At 38.5% G+C, this 21,979-nt stretch overlaps 1 protein-coding gene across 4 annotated transcripts in view; it reads left to right on the top strand.

Moving 5' to 3' along the window:
• Positions 1 to 21,979, top strand: part of TANC1 (tetratricopeptide repeat, ankyrin repeat and coiled-coil containing 1) — a 158,451-nt gene that overhangs the window by 119,033 nt on the left and 17,439 nt on the right. For all 4 annotated transcript variants that reach the window (XM_032210996.1, XM_032210987.1, XM_032210978.1 and 1 more), the window contains 8 exons: positions 380 to 611; positions 3,263 to 3,429; positions 4,834 to 5,441; positions 9,411 to 9,519; positions 11,631 to 11,753; positions 14,811 to 15,047; positions 17,438 to 17,623; positions 21,101 to 21,179. In XM_032210996.1, coding sequence (XP_032066887.1) covers positions 380 to 611; positions 3,263 to 3,429; positions 4,834 to 5,441; positions 9,411 to 9,519; positions 11,631 to 11,753; positions 14,811 to 15,047; positions 17,438 to 17,623; positions 21,101 to 21,179 — 1,741 coding nt within the window. The remainder of the gene's footprint in view (positions 1 to 379; positions 612 to 3,262; positions 3,430 to 4,833; positions 5,442 to 9,410; positions 9,520 to 11,630; positions 11,754 to 14,810; positions 15,048 to 17,437; positions 17,624 to 21,100; positions 21,180 to 21,979) is intronic.

Here is a 21,979-nt window from a genome sequence, read left to right as displayed (position 1 = left end):
ATTTATAGGTAAATTTATCCCAGTTAAGAAAAAATGCCATACTGTGATTCTGCTGTTGTAAAAAATAAAAATAAATTATTCACCCATTGCATAGAGAATTATATTAGATGTACAATGCTGTGGGCCAGATATATTTAGCTAATGGATGTAAAAGCATATATACATGCACGCTGAAGAAAAAGATTTGCTAGTTTTAACGATTGTATGTTAAACTAGAGTAGTGAGATCTGCACATATAGCTTGAATAGTCTTCTGAGGTTTATATCTCAAATGGTTTAAGGAATAATTAGAATGCATTTCAGCCTAGGATACTGCTTTTTCATTATTTTATGTGGTTATCAGCCAGAAATTCTAAACAATGTGGTGTTTTTTTTAAAAGGTCGTTGCCTATCACTACTGCCAAGCTGACAACACTTACACATGCCTTGTCCCAGAATTTGTGCATAGTATCGCAGCTCTACTTTGCCGGTCACCTCAGTTAACAGCATACAGAGAACTTTTGATAAAGGAACCACACCTACAAAGTATGCTTAGCCTTAGGTCCTGTGTTCAAGATCCTGTGGCAGCATTCAGAAGAGGCGTATTGGAACCACTGGTGAATCTCAGGAGAGGTAAGCAGGAAAACATACATGTGGCTAATATGGAAAAGTATGTGGAGTATTTTATAGCAGTGGACTGGAGAAGAGTGAAGAGGTTTTCTTTCTTTGAAAGAGAAAAACAAATACCTTACAGAATGAAACGGGAATGAAAGGTGATGTTTAAAAGGTAAATGTTTCCTGTCCAGTCATGTCCTGACTGTAGGGCTCATTGCTCATCTCTGTTTCTTGGCCAAGTGGTCATGTGACCAGCATGGCTATACGCCAAAAACACACACAACTTTCCCACCAAAGCGGTACCTATTTATCTACTTCCATTTGCATGCTTTCGAACTGCTAGGTGGGCAGGAACTGGAGCTCACCCTATTGCTCAGGTCTCAAACCTCAACTGTCAGCTTTCCAACTGACAGGCTCAGCACCTTTAACTACTGTTATTATTAATTAAATTTGTATTCTGTGGGACTCTGGGCAGCTCACAACAATCTAAGAAATTAAAATGAATGATACATTGTTCAAAGAAAGAAAGCGTGATGAAGTGAGAGATTCCACTCTTCCTTGCTCATTCCTTCCCTTCCCAGGGCTTCACGGCTCTTCCAAATAACAGCAGAGTGGGGGAGGGGCATCTCGATCTCAGGAGGAATCCCATTCCAGAAAGCAGGTGTTTCTAGAGAGAAGGCATACATGCAGGGTTTTAGAGATGGTATTGTCATGTATGTGTCATATAGGGCTTTATAAGTAAAAATAAGCACCTTGACTTGTACCTGGAACCAAATTGGTAATCAGTGCAGTTCATGAAGCAGAGGTGTTATATGGGCATACCATGGCAAGGTGCTTAGTAACTTAAGGTGACTATGGCATGAATTACAATCTGAAGCCATCCCTCGATCTAGGAAAGAGGGCAACTGGTGTTGCCAGATGGTGTTGTGCAAAAGCCGTCTTGCCACAGATGACACCTTGTATTCAAGCAGGAGCTGTGAATGCATGGAGCTCCCCAGATTATGTTTATATTTGTTAGCCAGGAGAGAGACAGAGAGAGTTGATACATTCGTCTTAAATTAATAATGAAGATTAACATCAAAGGTTTTTTAGATTATAGTTTTATATATGTATTGATATGCTTCCAAACTGTCTGATCTATACAATAATGGAAAACACGAATTATTCATGAGAGGCGCTGTGTATCCATTTGCAAAATGGAACCTCAGGGTGCCGTGCAGATGTTTGTTCCACAATCTAGAAATGCTTTGTAATCATTCTACTTTTAGTAATGTTGCCACTCTCTAGAAAAAATGAAATGCAATTGCTATTCCTTCATTTGTTTGTTAGATAGAAATTGAAGCAAACACCAGCCTGGATTGCCACTTTTTGATGAAATATCTAAGTGGACAAAACACATATAACTTTTTTCTTTTGGTTTGTTAGTCATGCTTGATAATCTTATCTATTGTTCTTAAGATTCTAAAATAACAACATGATAGTATTTGTTTTATCTCAATGCTGTCAAACTTGTAGCCCATGGGCTGGATATGTCATGCGCTGACCACGCCCACACCCAGTTTAGTGAAGGGGAAAAAAGTCGCAATATGTCATGTGATGATGCCACGAGTTTGACACCCCTGTTTTATCTTTTGTGTCTATAATTAATTGTGTAAATTTAAAATGGGATGTTTTGGTTTCTTCAAGAAGGCATGAAGCTATTCAGTGCTATGTTGTTTTTTTAATTCTCTGACCATTTTAATGAATTTCGGAATTTGTGTCATAATTGTTTTATGTTAATATTTGTATATTTTTTTAGTAACAACCTTCCATACAAGGAAGTACTGTAGGTTATAATTAGATAGTGTGTACTTAAAATATGTATTTAATAATATTTTCAAATAGAACAGTAACAAATAAATCACATCTTGAGAATTTTGGTAATTTGATAGATTATATTGCTGCATAAGAAATAGCATAACATAGATGCACTATAAATTTTGGGCACATAGGAGCTATTTTTTCAGGGGATGAAAGCATGTTAAAGCATATTGTCTGCTTATCAATAAATATTTTTGATCTCTTGTCAATTTTTAAATTAGTACTATTGCCAAATGTAACATTTTGCTTCAGTGAACTATTTTAATATTTCTATTAACATGCAAAGGATCATTCCTTTTTAAAAATATTTTAATTTTTTAAAAGTATGAGCACAATTCTGGGAAATTGTCAGAGTGGGACATTTGTTTTCCCTTTTTAAATTATAATACTTTTTTTTTTCAAAATCTAGCTTTTACTGCCTATCTTATTAAGAGAGAATAACATTTGTGAGTACCTCTTTTAACTTCAGAATAGTAGATTCATGGCAAACATTTGAATAGATTGATCTGATTTACTAGAAAGACGTTTCCTTTACAGACAGTAAAATAACATTCAGCTATGTCGCTTTTTAGTAAAGGAATCTTTGCTATAGGTTTCTTAGAAAATAGGTAAAAGAGATTTTTAATATTTAAATTAGTTGGCCAATGTATGTCAAGAGGAAATAGCCTTTTATTATTCACTTCATCCTGTGTTCCATATATAAAAATTAAGGAACATTAATACTTGTTTTTCTAATCAGAAATCACATTGCTGCAATATATTAATAAATGTTGTTACCTCTTTTGCTTTTTCACAATCGTGTCCTTCAGAACAGAAAATTTCAGAAGAAGAATGCATCATTTTGATAGATGGCTTAAATGAAGCTGAATTTCATAAACCTGATTATGGGGATACAGTTTCTTCCTTCATCACAAATATTATTTCTAAATTTCCACCATGGCTAAAACTGATCGTGACCGTAAGAACAAACTTTCAGGTAATATTGAAGCAAATGGTGGTATCAATTTTTGCTCTGTTAATAACATTGCACTCTCAGAACAGAAAACACCATTTTAAGTTTTACTCGGAAGGACTGATCTGAACTCTCTTACAGTTTCTTCTGTTACAAACTAGATGTAGGCAGGAATGGCCATCATCATAGTTTATACGCAGTGGAGGCTTGTACAAAAGGTCATAATGTATTTGTTATGGGTCTCCAATATTTGTATTCAAGTGTTTTCATTGTGTAGTAAGAACATTCTTCCACACCAATGCCACTGTGAGTCAATTTGACTCGCATTGATGCTTGCTAAACTCTAAAACGTAGGAGTTGAGAACTGTGTAGCATTCTGAAGCAGCCGCTGTGACCTGATGCAAGTCTTTTGATTATGTACCACACAGGTCCTTTTGCTAGAATTTCTGTTGTTCTTCCCATTTTCTGTTTTGTTATGAAATATCTGTGGTTTCAAAGTTTTATTTTTAAATTTCTTTTCTCCAATACAATCTGATTTCAAGACATAGACTATAAATCTCTGAATTGAAGAATGCTAGGGATCAGTTTAGAGCAGAATTCACTTCCCAATCTTGACCATAGCAGGAGCCTAACCAGGAGGACTATCAGAATAGTATGTCAGAAAGTCACATGATTGTCTCCTATTAAAACATATGGGGAAAGTTTTTTCATGAGTATAAGATGTCTCATTGTTTTGCATATCCCCTTGTTTAGTGTATATTGGGCCTTTAGCTTTTAAGTAACTCTTGTTTGGTCAAAAGAACAGGGTCAGGATCGGGGTGGTATTCACTTACTTTCCCTACTGGTTCGCAAATGTGAGCGTGCGCGCATCCACAAATACGTTTGGTCTTCCGTGCATGCGCTTTGGCTTGAAAACGTGCCTAAATAGGATGGCATAGAGCCGGGGTGGGTGGGCAGGCCACTATCTGTTTGGGTGAATCGGTCCGAACCAGCTGAATACCACTTCTGGTCAGGATGAATCACTGTCAAATTATTACACTTGACCTGTATCAAAGATTACCATTTTAGAATGCAAATAAAATATTTTGAATGCTTTTTTATATTAAAACATTCAGACAGACTAGAAAAAATGCATTGATTTTGTTTTGTGTATATAAGGAATCTGGGGGTTTTTTTGGTCCCTGATGATAAGTGTCTGAATATTGAATTGTTGTATGAATATAAGAAATGAATAAAGGTATTGTTAGACCAAAGAGTTCCCTGTTAATTTAATAAATACACACTAGTGCTAATTTGTTTTTCTGATTCTCACTCAAAAAGCTTTCACCAGCTTTAATTTAGCATGTTTTTAAAATCAGTAGATATAATAATGAAGTTTGACAAATGCTATAAAGTACTTATTTCTTTCTCCTTCCTTCTCTAATGCAGGAAATAACCAGCTCGCATCCTTTCTTCACAATCTCCCTGGACAATTTTTCAGACAACAAAGAAATACAGTCTGATTTAAATGCATATATTCAGTACAGGATCAATGCCAGCCAGGATATAGTAAACAATATTTCCCTCAATGGAAAAGTTGATGCCACAACTATTGGGAAAGTGAGCAACCACTTGATCTTGAGGAGCATGGGATCTTATCTTTATTTGAAGTTGACACTAGATCTCTTCCAGAAGGGTCACTTGGTGATTAAAAGTGCAAGTTACAAAGTAGTTCCAGTATCTCTTTCTGAGCTTTATTTACTTCAGTGCAACATGAAATTCATGACAAATTCAGCCTTCGAAAGAGCCCTCCCGGTATTGAATGTGGCTCTAGCATCCCTTCACCCAATGACAGATGACCAGATCTTCCAAGCAATTAATGCTGGCCAGATACACGGGGAACAGGAGTGGGAAGAGTTCTCGCAGAGGATGGAGGCCCTTTCAGGCTTTCTGATAAAAAGACGTGACAAAACACGGATGTTCTGCCATCCTTCCTTCAGGGAGTGGCTTGTATGGAGAGCAGATGGGGAAAGCACTGACTTTTTGTGTGAGCCAAGGTAAAATATAGGAGATACTAAAGAGAAAAGCTTTAAGAGCCATCATATTGTACACTTACTGTGTTTTTCAGAGTATAAGACGCTCCGAAGTATAAGACACACCTAGCTTTTAGGGAGGAAAACAAGAAAAAAACCTGCCTCTGCCTCCCAGCAATTTGCCTCCTTTCAGCAAACAGCCTGTTTCAGTTTCAGTACTGCCTGATTAGCGCACACAAAAAATCTGCCTCTGCCTCCCAGCAATTTGCCTCCTTGCAGCAAACAGCCTGTTTCAATTTCAGCACAGTCTGATTAGCACAAGCAGATGATTGTTGGTTGGATTGGCCTCCCGACGATCAGCTGTTTCAGGCTTCGGGGATTGCCATAGCTGTTGCCACCTTCGTGCGCCCCATTTTCGGCCTTTGCATCCTGCTTCCAACCTTCACATCCCTTGTTTTCGTCCTCCCATGTCCCATTTTCCACCCATTCCAGGTGGCGGGGATCGGAATGGGCAGAAAATGGGATGGGAGAAGGCGGCAATAGGCAATGGCAATCCCTGCATCCTGAAACAGCTGGCCGATCCAACCAAATCAGCTGCTTGTACTAATCAGGGTGTGCTGAAGCTGAAACAGGCTGTTTGCTGCAAGGAGGCAAATTGCTGGGAGGCAGAGGCCAAAGGGTGGGGGCCAGCAGGTGGGCAGGGCTACATTTGGTGTGTAAGACCCAAATTTCACCCTCTTTTATGGGGGGAAAGTGTGTCTTATACTCCAAAAAATATGGTAAGTTGGTTGAAGGATACATGGAGTTGAAAAATAAAAAGGAGATTTGTGCATATCCAAAAGTAGAGGTCCTACCATTGTTACGGAATGAATTATTAATTATTTGATTCTGCATTTTAAAATTTAGTAATGGGAAGGATGGTGTTCTCATCTGCTGTAATGCTAGTGAGTCTGACTGTCCAGAATTTACTAAATTATTCTTGTACACTTTCAGACACGAATTTCTCAGATTTGCAGAGATTATAGACACAGACGGAATACTTATTTGATTTATTTCAAATTTTTACTGTCCATAGCTGCCTCTCATATAGAATAATATGGGAGGAGGGAACCTATTGGAGGAATCTATTAAGTTTTTGAATTTGGGGCACTGATAAGTATTTTTAATAAATAAATAAATTTGGGTCTGGTCTGTAATGGAATTATTGATGTCTCCGGTGACATTCATATTATTTGGAAGAAAAAAAAGTTCAGCTATCTAAGATTTATGGGCCCCTGCTGCTTGGTGCTCTAAATTTAGAAGCAGTTCAAAAATTAATGAAGGAGAATGAATGAGCATGTTGGCTCCTGGAGAAATGTACTTCATCAGGTTTCTTTTGCTAAGCAGAAGTATCATTTGCATGCTGGTCCTGGCGCTGCAGAAGCTCTTAACAATTCCCTTTCCTAGCTCCAAGCATTTCAGTATGCAAAATTGGGGATTTAGTGCTGAGCATAGCTATCCTTCGAGGCTTTCTTAACTACACAAAAGTAACACTGACTGAGGCTCTAACAGGTCTTCAGATGAGTTTTTCTTGCCACAAAAATTACAGTCAAGGTACATCTGAAACCCAGGCGTGCTTTAAAAACACTGGGAGGTGACTTTGAGGGAGAGCATTGCTGAAAATAAAAATAGTGAAAGTTCAAGTTACATGTGTGCAAACCATTAAATACCACGAAAGTAATTTTCTCCAAGGTATCTTTCAGTTCAGAACGAAGAGGCATTTATCACAATAACCTTGTGATAGATAGGTTGTGCTAGTCAAGGGTGGGCAACTTGCAGCCCCAAATCTGCAGTAAACCCAGAGTTACCTTCTTGTGGCCCAGGAGGCCTGTCTAATGATTGCCCAAACTGGAAAAGGTGGTTTCCTCCTATTTTGAAGGACAAAGGAAAATATGTAACCACATACATATAAAAATATCCTAGATAAGACACAGTTGACTCAGGAAGATTTCTGAAACTGCTTCCCCTGTGCCCCCCACTCCCCAGTTGTGCTGTTTAGGTAATCCTCAACTTATGACCACAATTGAGTCCAAAATTATGTTGCTAAGTGAAACATTTGTTAAGCGAGTTTTGTCCCATTTTCTATTTTTTCTTGCCACAGTTGTTAAGCGAATCATTGCCGTTAGGTTAGTAAGACGGCTGTTAAGTGAACCTGGCTTCTCCATTGAATTTGCTTGTCAGAAGATCGCAAAAGGTGATCACATGACCCCCAGACACTGCAACCAGTATAAATAGGAACCAGTTACCAAGCATCTGAAATTTTTTCACATCATCATGGGGATGCTGCAGTGGTCATAAGTGTGAAAAATGGTCATAAGTCACTTTCTGCTCTGCTTATTGTAACTTTGAATGGTTAGTAAATGAACTGTTGTAGATCGAGGATGATCTGTGTATGTGATGGGGCCTTCACCCAATTTTGCGGCCCTCACCCATCTCACAAAATGCTAAGAGTGTCCATTGTCACCAAAGCATTGCTTTCCCTTATCATTGCAATGAGTATAATTACTCAATAGTTTCCCCAAACTGCAAGATTAGTGACATACACATTTAATAAATTGAATTAAATTAAATTATATGGCATTATTTGACAATTCTGATATATTATGAAGTATTGTTTTTATGTAGGCAGCATATATTTTGATTGATCTTGAAAACTAATCCTTAATTCTTCATTGGGAGGAAAGTCTGAGGCTAGACTGAGAAGTTAGCCAAAAAAAAAAAAGCTTTCTGTATTATTTGAAGAATATAATATGGATAAGTCCATGAGGTCACTAAGAGTTGAGCTCAAATAAGTGATTACCTTTTTGTTTCTTTTAATCTCTTAACATGCTTAAAATATTAATCCATTAAAATAAATTGGAAGTCATCTTCCTGAAGAGCTAAAGTTGACTTATATCAGCATAGTTACATTGTCATAGTTTTATTATGGTCAGGAAAAGAACCAAAATCTGCTTACTGTTTGAATATTGCGCAGGGAATTGACAGTGGCGTTTGCACAACTTTGTAATCATGTATATTTATACTTAATTTGCATTGTATTATAAATACAATACATTTTCTTCCTAAAAAGAACTGGTTTAGTTTCAGACTGATGTACAAATAACAGAATAACAGATCAGTTAACTGAGTTGGAAGGGACCTTGGAGGTCTTCTAGTCCAACCTTCTGCCCAGGTAGTAAACCCTATACCATTTCAGACAAATGATTGCCCAATCTCTTATTAAAAACTTCAAGTGTTAGAGCATTCACAACTTCTGGAGGCAAGTCATTGCACTAATTAATTGTTCTGTCAGGAAATTTTTCCTTAGCTTTAGGTTGCTTCTCTCCTTGATTAGTTTCCATCTATTGTTTCTTATCCTGCCTTCAGGGGCTTTGGAGAATAGCTTGTCTCCCTCTTCTTTGTGGAATCCCCCCAAATAATCCTTAATTTACAACTGGTTGTTTAACGACAATTAGAAGTTATGACAGATTACAAATTAATGACCCATATGCAAAGTTACAGCTGCCAGCCCACCCCACAGTCACATGATTGCATTTTAGGCCCATAGCAATGGGTTTGAATTTATGACCGCTTGCAAGATTCCCTGGTTACGCCATCGCGTTTTGCAATGTTTTCGCTGTTTTCCAGCAAAAAAAAAAGTCCATTGGATAAGTTGAATGAGGACTTAAAACCACGTGATTTACTTACTGATGGCTGTGTCTCACTTAATGAAATAGAATCTGGTCACATGACTCAACTTACGACTGCAACAACTTCCAACCCAAAGTCTAGGTTCAATTGTGGTTCCCAAGTCAAGGACCAATAGCTTTTTTACTTCCTAAGTTTAATATATTTTGAAATTTAAACTTTACGCAGACGAAAGAGAGAATGAAGACCTGTCAGTTGAGATATTCTGAAGGGACTTATTAGGAACCTTTTAAAACTTGTTTCCATTCATTTTATTGTTGCATTTAGGAATGGGCACGCTTTGCTTGCATTCCTCTTTTCACGTCAGGAAGGAAAACTTAATCGTCAGCAAACAATGGAACTCGGGCATCACATCCTTAAAGCTCATATTTTTAAGGTAAGAGATACATTATGTTCTCCCATTTAATCTGCCATTTTGGCTTATTCTTTGTTAGGTATTATGCCTTACATTACAACATTCTTGGTGCTTTGAAAGAACCGGAGGCCAACACCACTAAAGAACTGTTAGTTGTGGCTTCACATTGCTGTGTATAATAATAGTTGTTCTTTATTATTGTTATTTGCTTAATATACAAAGGCCTGCCAAAACAATTTATGAACCACAAAATACCCAGTTTAAAAAAAAAGAAGGAAAGGGAAACAAATACAGAAACAAAAGCCATTACTTGAACATTCAATAGAGAAGGCTTGGTTTAAGACCGTGGTTCCCAATGTGGGGCCCAGGCCCCACAAGAGGGCAATTTGATTTTTAATTGGGGCAATTTGAACCTTGTTTAAACCAAGTTAATGGCCTTTTTAGGCTTCCTCGGCATGAGTGGAGTTCACTTTTGGAATAAAGTAAGAATTATATGTCACAGGGGCGGGGGGCATCAAGATTTTAAAGATGCTTAGGTGGGCATGGCCCAAAAAAGGTTGGAAACCACTGGTTTAAGATAATGGATTTTCAAGTGCACCATTAAGATATAATGTTAGGTGCTCTGAGAATTTCAGTGATTTGAGCATTGCAGAATTGAGGCAAAAGAGAGAAAACCTTTAAATATCACTAAACAGAAGACTGCCAACCAAGGCCACCGAACAGTTCCTTGTTTTTCTGGGTACATGCATTCAGTTCTCCCCTTAGGATCCATTAGGATCAAAATCATACCAGCAACTATCCATGGCCAGAGGTGTACTCTTCAGATACTACTTTCCAAATCCATTACTCCAAACCAGGATCCGAAACCTTCACCCCCACTGCGTAACTATAGAACTCATAGCTGTAAATTGTCTCAAGACAATGTAGGAGGATATCACACTTGGCAGCATCAAAATGTCCCGAAATTGCACTTCCTCTGTCTCCTGTATGGTTATCTGACAAGATGACTGTAGTTATACTGTATGGGTTTTTTAAAATTGTTTTTAATGCTTGTATTGTTTTTATGGTTGCTTTATTTTTTAGATTTTTGTTAATATTTTAATTGTAAGCTGACCAGAATAATACAATATGAGAGAGATGTCTCTATAAATTGATTAGATAAATTGAATAGTTAGGTAGACAGAAAGATTGATTATTTTTCCCACAAAGCCAAGAACTGAAATTGAAAAAGTTTGAGATAATTGGGGGAAAGACCTAGCATTCTCTCAACTACTTGTCCCAGCAGGGATATTGGTACTAGGGCATCAGTTGGCAAATCTCTGGATGCAAGGCGAGCTTCTTCAGGAGTGGACAGACCCAGGGGTGGGTTCCAGCAGTCACTATGCTGGTTCACTTGTGGCGCACGTTTGATGTGTGCTGTGCGCGCATGCACAGTGTAAATAATTGTTCTGCGCATGCGCAGAATAAAAATACAAGATGTCGGCATTGTAGGCGCCACCCAGAGAACCAGTTCAGGGGCTTGGCAGGCCAGGGTTGCTGCCGGTTCCAGCAACCCAGGCCGCCAAACTACTACCAGTTCGGTTGAACTGGTCCGAACTAGTAGGAACCCATCATTTTGAACAGACCACTTTGATATACCATTCAGGGATCTTTAAATTAGATGAGCAATCCTTTTTGTTCCAAGAGCTGCATTTGTATCTATGCAAACATGTAGTTACACATCTGTCTCTCCCTTCTGGCCACTCAGTCACATTCTAGTTTTCTTTATGTTATAGGTCAGAAAAAAAGAGAAGGTAAAACTCCCCCCCCCCCCCCCCCGCCTTCAGACAGGGAGAAAACTGCTGACTGCTGCTATATCCATGCAGTGGCACAAGGAACCCTCATCAGGTGACAGAGAAAAGATCTTAAGGCCTTTAGGATACATGTACTTTAAAAGATTATGCACCTTAAGTATATTTTTATGCCATGCGCCACTATGATAACCACCCTGAACTGTGAGAATTTAGTCCATGAGGGCTTTTTTTTTAAAAAAAATGTCAAGGAACATTCAAGGCTTCTTTCTGTAGTTTCCCCTCCCTGCAATTTTGTTGCTTCGGTTTTTCTTATCATCACCATTCATTGTGTCTTGCCAGGGACTGAGTAGAAAAATGGGCATTTCTTCCAGTCACCTTCAGGCCTTGTGGATTGGCTACAGCACTGATAGTTTGTCAGCAGCACTTGCGTCTTTGAGAAATCTCTACACACCAAATGTAAAAGTAAGAAAGTAAATTATTGGTTATGTTTCCAATTTGTGTTCTGATTTTAAAAATAATAATAATAAAGATTTGGTAGCTGCTATGGGGGGACATCTTTCTTTAAAAAAAGAATTTGGAAATAATAGTAGGTTTTAAATGTGTTGAGAATTTGTTCCAGTATGAAGAGAAACACTGGAATATTCCATCAGTCTTCAAATCATAAAGTTGAAAGGTGCCCATTCAGCCATTGTGTCCAACCTCAGCTCAATTTGGAAAGGTTCTTTTTTCCCCTGTTTCTGAAAAGTTAGTAGTTAAGATGGCAAACAGAAGTAATGAGAGTAAAGTCAGAAAAAGCAACCAATTTTATGAAAGAAGAAATGTGCTATTACAAAAATATGCCCAGATTCTGAGGTGATATTTCGCTATCTGCATTTGCAGATTTTTTTGGGGGGAAAAAATCCCCATTTCAGGAGAAAAACCTCAGTGGAAGAAAGCTGGATGAAGTCATTGCTTCTGCAAATGTTAAGGCTAGAAAAATTAAGATGGCCAAATTCTCTAGCCAAGTGTTGGCGAACCTTTTTCGCCTCGGGTGCCAAAAACATGTGAGCACTATCGCATGCATACGCATACCTACACTCATAATTTAATGCCCCCTGCGCATGCGTGTGTGATCCACCCCGTGCATGTGCACATGGCATTTTTGGCCTCCCCCATTCCCCCAGAGGCCCTCCAGAGGCTGAAAACGCCCTCCCAGAGCCTCCACCTGAGACCTGTACTTACTTGGTATTGTATGCCATAGGTTCGCCATCATGGCTCTAGCCTGTATATAGGGTTCCAGTCCTGACTTGGGACCAAAGCCAGTGACCTTGGGCTAGTCACTTTGTATGAGTCCTAGGAAGGAAACAATGGCAAACCACTTCTGAAAAACCTTGCCAAGAAAACCGCAGAGACCTGCCCATGCAGTCTCCAAGAGTCAGACATGACTGAACGGAAGAAAAAGGAGCATATTATAGCATTTTCTGTACAACAGAACTAGAGAGAGACCAATGGTCTCCCAACATGTTTTAATAATATCTTAATGTAATATTTATCTGGGACTGCTGCAGTCACAGACTTGAATTTAATTGACTCAGTATGATTTTCCACTTAAACATTGCTCTGGAGTAAGCTAATAAACATTATTATAGCAATTCACTGGCAATTTACTCAGTATAACTGCTGTCATTATTACCATAAATTTAGAATCCTACAGGTTGCGGTTCCTTAGTACAATTGCAAGCTGAGTTGCACTGAATTCTATGGGTCACTGTTAAACAATTACAATGTTATAATTCTTAAAATTATAAATACTACACCCCCCACCCCCACCCACTCTTCTCTAGTCCTCTAATGGTAGTGTATCATGCCAAATGACACTAATGAGGACATTTGATTTGATGAATTTGAAGTATGATTGCATTCAATGGAATCCAAGTTAGTTGGGACTAAGTTCAGCTAGTCCAGTGTGGATGACTTTGATGTAAATGAATAATCAGTTTATTCCAGTAATGTACATTCATTCATAATGTAGAAGATAGAACTCCCATTCTCCTGGTTTCTAGTCTGATGCCTTAATCACTACACCAAATGGACCCTCTTTAATATGTACAGGTAGTCCTCGACCTACCACCGTTTATTTTGTGAACGTTCAAAGTTGCATCACTGAAAAAAGAGACTTATGACCATTTTTCACACTTACAACCATTACAGAATTCAGAATTTGAATACTTGGCAACTGATTCATATTTATGACGGGTGCAGTGTCCTGGGTCTTGTGATCACCTTTTGTGACCTTCTGACAAGCAAAGTCAATGGGCAAGCGAGATTCACTTAACATCTGTGTAACTAACTTAACAACTCCAGTGATTCACTTAACAACTGTGGCCAGAAACGTTGTAAAATGGAGCAAAATTCACTTAACAACCATCTCACTTAGCAACATAAATATTGGGCTCAGTTGTGGTCATTGGTTGAGCACTACCTGCATAGATTGTATTAAAGCTTATGCTCTAGTAGGCACAAAGAAACATCAGTTAGTTGATGTCGATAATAAAAGTGCCATCTAGACAGTACATCCTGCACTTGTGAAGTGAATAATTTAAGGCACAGCAGCCTGTAAATATGCCCCATAATAATAATGCAAACACAGAGGGCTGTCTGCCATTGTATAAACAGCTTACACAATCATTCTTATTCTTTTTGCACATGAAACATCCTTCCACCTGGGTTCACATAATTCTTCGTCCCAATTAGAAGGTTTTTTGGGAAAAGCATTAGGGAGAAAAAAGTAGGTTGCGCAGAATGTCTTCATCTTTAAAACATAGAACAACTAATATAGGTTATTGCCCACAACAAGGATGCCCGTGCTTTCCTTTTAAGTTCTTGATTTTTATAAAATATAAAGGGCAGTAGTGAAATTTCAATCTGTAGCTTTAAGTTATTGAAATTGATTGACACTTTTTTTTTACAGTTTTTATTGATTTGGGCTGTCATTTTTCTTATACATTTGAATTGTTGTATATGTTTCAGTGTTTATTTAGATTATACAAGTAGCCCTCGACTTACAACATTTAGTGACTGTTCAAAGTTACGTCACCGAAAAAAAAGTGACTTACGACAGTTTTCCACATTTATGACTCTTGAAACCACGCTCGTGATTGGGTGATCGAAATTCAGGCACTTATGACATTTGCAGTGTCCCAGGATCATGTAATCACCTTTTGCGACCTTCTGACAAGCAAAGTCAGTGGGGAAGCCAGATTCATTTAACAACTGTGTTAATAGCTTAAGAACAGCAGTGATTCACTTAACAACTGTGGCAAGAAAGGGTGTTAAATGGGGCAAAATTCACAACAACAAAATTTTGGGCTCAGTTGTGGTCGTAAATTGAGGAATACCTATAAAGTAATATTAACAGAATAAAGGAATGACCTTCAGGTGACCTGAATCAATTTCCTGCTTTAACACTCAGAATCAAATGAATTTTAATTAAAATAGTGTTATCAAAATGACGGTGATTTATTTATTTTTTAAACCTAGGTGAGTCGTCTGCTGATTCTGGGTGGTGCAAATGTAAATTACCGGACAGAAGTCCTGAACAATGCCCCAATATTGTGCGTGCAATCTCACCTTGGGCATGAAGAAATGGTCCTCCTCCTCCTAGAATTTGGGGCTTTGATTGATGGAGCATCTGAAAATGGGATGACTTCACTTTGCTGTGCAGCAGCTGCAGGCCATATGCCCATAGTTTCACTTCTTAGCAAAAGAGGAGCCAAGGTAAGTTTCATAGGAGACTTTGCATGTTTGGAATTGTAGCAATAGCTATAAGCAATGGCACTTAAACTTGTCTTCTGCTCCATAGTGCTTTAGTTGTAGCAGTGTTGTTGATAAGCAGAGCACGCTCCATCAGCATATGCTTTCTGTCAATTCAACGTGGAAAATTTATGTATAAAACTGTAACCATAGGGTTGATGTCCTGCTCATGTTTGCGCAAAATTGCTTGGAGAAAACTAAGTTAAAAGCTGCAGGATGCAACTGTATATGGCCCTACTTTTCTAACATTTAGTGTATCTTACTTGGTGATAAGTATCTTTATTATTTGAGAATTATGCACCAAGAAATGGTTAAAATGGTAATATAAGTAATTAAATAATTAAATGGAAGCATTAGCAGAATCCTTGAGGAAGAGTACTGTAGTTACTTTGCAAGAAGAAACATAAATGAAGGGGGAGAAAGAGCTCTAATTTAGACATGTGCTGTTCGGAGCTTAAGATTATTAGGAGAAGCGTGTGCCTTCCAGAGATTTGAGAGGTAAGAATATTGACGTGTACTTATGCATGCTACAAAATCAGCCTGACCCAGTGGCCTCTATAGAGAGCAAGAAGGGTCATGCTTACAAGAACAGCATCGCTATTGTCAACCCTGAAGTTTGTCTGAACTGAAGCCATGTTTATTTTTCCACTTCAGTGCTGGCACTTACTGGAGCTGAGGGATAGGGGGGGGGGAATAGAGATAACGGGGGTGCTGTAGCCAAAACACAATGCTTCCCCATGGGAACCAAGGACAGTCCTGCAGGTGTTCAGGGAGGAGGAGGCTGAGGTCATCTAGCAACAACTGTATGCTGATTGGACCATGTGACTGAGGGTTTAGTGGAAGTGACAGACTTTCACTTTTAGTTAGGTGAAAACTGCAGGAACTTTGAGAGTTGGTTTTCACCAGATCTGTGTCGATATGATATTTCCAATAAAGCTATTCCTTGAGGACTTCACCTGCCTCGGAGTTTTGCTTGATACGGGATTATTACTTGGAACCCTGACAGCTACATAAGCCCCATCCTTTTTTTTATGTGTTTTGACATTGCAAACATGCCCCAAAGTTTATAGCATGACACTCCAGTGCTATTTTTGTGGGATCTTGAGCTTGCCGTAGCTTTGATCTCATCTCTCTCTTTCTGCAGGGTTCTTTTGAGTCAGGAGAAATAATTGCTAATTAACAAGTTGCCTCTCCCACCACCTAAGTGTCATTTCATAGTGCCTTTTCTTCTTTAAGCTTCCTAAAGCATCAGCATATACAATCAAGAAATTAGATCACCTCTTTATTACTATTGCTTTGATCTACTACACGCTGTTTCAGGTTGTTGATACTATGAAAGAAACATTGGCTAGTAAATAATTCTTGGCATACTGTAATGTTTGGTTACTGATAGGTTGCCAAGAAATCCTGTGATAGGATCTTAGTCTTTTGCATGTACCTTGGCTAATCTTTTGTGGCTGAAAAGCAACTAGAGACTACAAGGTTATAATTAACCCAGTACCTACATTGAAATCATTTGGGAAAGGGAAAAACCATTTTGTTTGAAACATATTGTCAGGCCTTCTAATAACTCTTTAAGAAAAAAGATCTTATAATAAAATTAGACTGAATAGAGCAGGCATGAAATTCTCTTACCTTTGCTGCCGGTTCGGAACCAGGAGCATGCACTTGCACGTGGCGCTTCTGTGCATGCACAGAACCTTCTGCACATCTTCTATGATGACGTCTGGGCAGGTGGGCGGAGCCTCCCGCCGCCACCACTACCGGTTCGCATGAACCAGGGCAAACCAGCAGAATATCACCCGTGGAACAGAGACTACCATATTTTTCGGAGTATAAGACACACCAAGTTTTTGAATAGGCAAATTAAAAAAAAAGTTTTTGAACTCTGTAGATCTCCCCAAAACGGCCCATTTTTTGCAAAAATGGGCCTGTTTTTTGTCAAAAGGGCATGCATAGCCTTTAGGGGGCTTGTAGAGTGCTTCTGGGGGCTGGGGGGGTTCACAAATAAGCAAAAAACGGCCTATTGCTTCCAGGGAGGCGCACCCTGAAAGCCTCCTAAAGACTATGCATGATTTTGGTGAAAGGGGTGCGGTTTTGGCAGGAAAAAATTGCTGTATTCAGTGTATAAGATACACCCAGATTTTCGCCCTCTTTTCTGAGGGAAAAGGGTGCATCTTATACTCCAAAAAATACAGTATGTTTGTTTTGTAATATGTGAAATGCCAAAACCACAGTCCTAAAGGCCTCAGGGTTCCTTCTGATGCGGTGTATTCTTAACTGGATTATTAGCTTGATTGTTATTTTGATTATTATTATGCTTGATGCATCATTTTCTTCTCCCTTTAAAATAGATCGATCACTTGGACAAAAAGGGACAATGCGCTTTGGTTCACAGTGCTCTAAGAGGTCACTCTGATATTCTCGAATATATGCTCAGCATAGATTGGCAGACTTCACCTCACCAGCAAAGCTCCCTGTCAAAGAAGCAGGCTCTTCAGCAGGCTCTGACTGCCTCTTCAAGCATGGGACATGGCCAGGTAACTTGTCAACTCTTGGTTTTCCATGGTCTGTTCTCACTCCTTTGGGGTAGACCAGGTTAGGAAAGTAATGGAGGCTGCTTTTATTATAGAGCTATTGTAACAGAATCTTGCCAGTCTGAATACACCTTCTTTCCTTTATCTTCATGAGAACTGGGAAGTTTCTTGTCTGCAATGTCTTCTCAAGCTACAGTTCTGGCCTGGACTCCGATTTCTTTTATCTATTATTTTGGTTCCAGCTTTTCTTCCCGTTCCTCAAGGTTGTTTCATTACATCTTTTCATAGATTTAAAAAAGAAATGCTTTCTCCCCGTATAAAGAACTATATTTATTGCATCTTTGTGTAAAATGGGAAGCAAAAGAAAGAGGTTAGCATATACAGTAGACCTGCTGATACTGGATTGACCCTGAACCCAGCCTGCATCACTGCCAAACTTGGATGCTTATAATTTTAACATACAGGAAAAAGAGTCTTGACTGGTATTTTTTTAAACCATTGCCTTTGATTTTGGGCTTGGTTTCAGATAGCTGGACAACATAACTTTATTTTGTAACTAAAGCTACTCCATTGGCAATATTGGGCTGAAAAGCTCAGCTGATGCATCTATAATTTTATCAAATTAATCTTTGCTTGCACACTTTAACCTCTGTAATATTTTCATTACCACTATTAAAAACATGTTGAACTCTATGCTGTGCGCGGGGTAAAGCAGGATTAGCTCTCCTGTGTAAATAGAAGATTCTTTTTGGTTTTAAAATAAAATCCAAACGAAGTGAAAAACTATTTAATTGGAACAGAATATCCAGATAGTTCTTAGCAATAATCATTTGTGATTCAATTCATATTAAAATAGTTTGCTTTTTACATGTTCCTTCATTATATGGTTAGCAGTAAATCCAGTAGAGCAGGGGTGACAAACTAACTCGCATCATCATGTGACATGTCACAACTTTTTCCCCGTTCACTAAACCGGGCGTGGGCATGGCCAGCACGTGACACATCCAGCCGCAAGTTTGACACCCCTGCTGTAGAGGCTTCTGAAAGAAATTATCTGTAAAGAACCAGTAAAAATAAAGAATTGCTTCTTTAATTTTTTGTTTTAAATAAGACAGAATATGTATCTAAAATAGCATGTTAATATTATAGATTAATATGAATGTTTGTATGTATGTATGCATGTTTGTATGTATATGTATGTATGTATGTATGTATGTATGTATAGATAGATAGATAGATAGATAGATAGATAGACAGACAGACAGACAGACAGACAGACAGACAGACAGACAGACAGACAGACATACTTCAGGGTATCTCTTTGATTCACACAAATAAGTTATAAAGTTGAGCCCCATTAAGAACTTTATGGAAAGAGCTTACAAAATGTTCAGGGGAAGACTCTCTCACACACAAATATACCCATGTTACAATCCTGCCAACCCTCTCTTCCCTTTGTTTTTGATCTTCACAGCTTTTTTTTTTTAAAGTAAAGATCATTCTTTACTGATGTTTTACTTTTCTTCTGCTTTCTTCTAATTGTTAACTTTTATTTAACCCTCCTATCACAGGCACCTAAGATTCAAATGTCAGGCCCCAAAAATTTCATTTCAAAAAAGACAACATTGTGGGAACAAATTTTCACCCTCTAATGGGCATAAATGGCTTTTTTTTTGTTTTGTGAAAGGTCACACAGCATAGGCAGGCATCTATTAAACTGTTTGTTGCAATCAGTCCTCTCATTCGTGAGCCAAGAGACTTCTCAACAAGACATTCCTTTGAGGTTCACATCACCCCCAGACCCTAGCATAGAAGTGGCCTCTTACCCAAATATCACAGGGTTTCCCTTCAGTCAGACATTCATCTGCAGAGAGTAGACATGGGAATTTATAACAGAGCGTGTGGGCAAGCAGGCCATATGGATGAGGCTTTTCTGTGTCAGAACAGGGAATTTGAATTGACTTCTGCTGGGAATGTAACTGCTGAGAATTAGAAGTAACAAAAAATCATATTTGTTATGTTTGTAAGAGGCTGTAAAATGGGACAAAACTAGCTTAACAAATGTTTCATTTAGCAACATAAATTTTGGGCTCCACTGTGGTTGTAAGTTGAGGACTAACTGTACAGTGTCCAGATCTGGGCACCAAATTTCATATAGGATAGTGACAAGTTGGAGCAAGTTCTGAGAAAAACTGCCAACCTGGTGAGGGCCTTGGAAATATCTCTGTCTGGAAAATGGCACCTGGGCATGTTTAGTTATAATGCAGTAGTCTTCAAAAATTTAAGGACTGTTATATAAACTAGGGAATGCACTTCTTTTTATTTATTTTTATTTATATTTCCTATCTTTAAAGTGTCCATCTCCCTCAGAGAGGGCTCTTACTTCCAGATGGCAGAGTATTGCCACCTAAAAGACTGTGTGCCTTGTTGTATGATATGCATGGAAGTTAATAATTAGGTAATATCTCAGAAGTTGGCACATGGGTCTGCACAGGCTATAACCAATGGGTGTGAATTCATGGAAGACCACTGCAGATTAGAGGTGGGTTTGAACCAGTTTGGCCAAGTAGGTCTGTTATGTCCCCAAACCAATTCTATCGGTGGTGGTGTAGGCAGCACCATCTTGTTTTTTGCTTCTGCGCATGTGCAGAAGCATTTTTTTAGTACTTTGCATGCGCGCATCAAGCGCCCCCGCGCCCGAAGCATGTCCCTGAGCAAACCGGCAATAGCAGAAGGCGGAACCCACCACTGCTGCAGACGTACAATTTTGCATTCTTTGTGTTTCCTCCCAGAGGCCAAGCAATACACCGAATACTGCTCCTCCAGTTGGTATGATAAAGAGGCTAGTAATGGTGTTACAGTATCCAGCTATAGACCAGCTTGTCCTTTCATAGGTCTTCTCCTCTTCCTAGTTCAGAAGTATTGGGGGGGCGACAGAGGGGGCAAGGAGGAAAGAAAATAGGATACTAATTTGTGTTAATGAATGTATTTGGCTGCTTGCAGGGATTATAGACTATTCCATTCATTTGATTCTGAGTAGGATTCAAGTTCACACTTTTTGTTTAAAATAATTACATCATGATCAAAGATTAAAACCATGATCATACATTATAAAACATTGTGTGTGTGTGTCTGTGTGTGTATGCATACATACATACATACATACATTACACACACACTCCGTGGTGAAGGTGGAGAACTACTGACTTAGTTGATGAATGTTGGGGAGTTTTCATTTAGAACTTTTCAAAGCTAAAAGGCAAAAAGAGCTGCTTTGTTCACAAGCTACCTCTGTTGTCAGCTTTGCTGTTAATTTAATTCAGTACAATCTATGTATAATATGTCCTTTAATTGAAACTCAGTGTTTACACAAGCATCATTCACAATAATGAAGTGCAACAGTTGAGCAAATTCACGATTTGATGGACCTCATCAACTGTTTCTCCTCCCCTTCCTCTCTTTTCATTTTTCTTCTCTTAGGTCATTCGTTTTTTGATAAGAATTGACAAGGAGCCTAAAATTGACATCAATGAAACAGATACTTTGTGGGGAGAAACAGGTATATGTGCTAAAAGTTTTTAAGAAACCTTTCCAAACAATGGTACATTGTAAAAGCTAAGTGAAATGTGTAGATTTAGAGCAATGCTTACCAGTTTGGGGGAGGGGGGGAGGACACATAATTATCAAGCTTCATTCACTATTGAAAATCTGGTGATTGTTTGTGGTGTGTACCCAGAGATAGCAATGATAGTGTCAGGGTAACTATGTCATGGTATTAATACTCATGATAAACATGAATAGGGAACTGAACTTTTTAAGGCTGTTACCTTCTGTGAAACAATGTTAGACTTAAACATTCACATTTTTTTTTGTCACGACAGTGCTTGTTTATTTTAAAGTTTGCTTGCTTCTTTTGTCCGAGCCTCTTCTCATTTCTCTGTGGAAAGTGTGCAAGGAAAGTGTACTTAAGTAAATGAAGTTAATGCAGCTTCCTATCATTTTAATGTTTAATTCTAATTAGTATTTCTGATGGTTCCACATGCATAGTGAGGCTCAAAGCATTAATTTCCATTTCTTTGTATGATTTTTTTTAAATTAAGGAATGATCCTTTTCTTTTTTCAGTGGGTCTGTCTTAATTATGCAATGTACAACACTAGACCAGTATTTAAGAATGGAGAGGTGCTCAGTGTGTTTGATTTGCAGAAGATTGCAAATTCTATCTCCAGTTGGACAAAAAAAAAGTCTGCCTGGAATTCTGGGGTCAGGATGGAGAACACTGAGATGAATCAATCATGGCCTGATTCAATAGTGCAAAAGCTACTCTCCTATTATGCCAGAAAAGATGGATGCTAGAAATT

Source organism: Thamnophis elegans, chromosome 1 (assembly GCF_009769535.1).
Source record: "Thamnophis elegans isolate rThaEle1 chromosome 1, rThaEle1.pri, whole genome shotgun sequence".
Lineage (NCBI taxonomy): Eukaryota > Metazoa > Chordata > Lepidosauria > Squamata > Colubridae > Thamnophis > Thamnophis elegans.
Note: the sequence above shows the minus strand (reverse complement) of the source record. Positions and strands in the feature narration are given on the sequence as shown.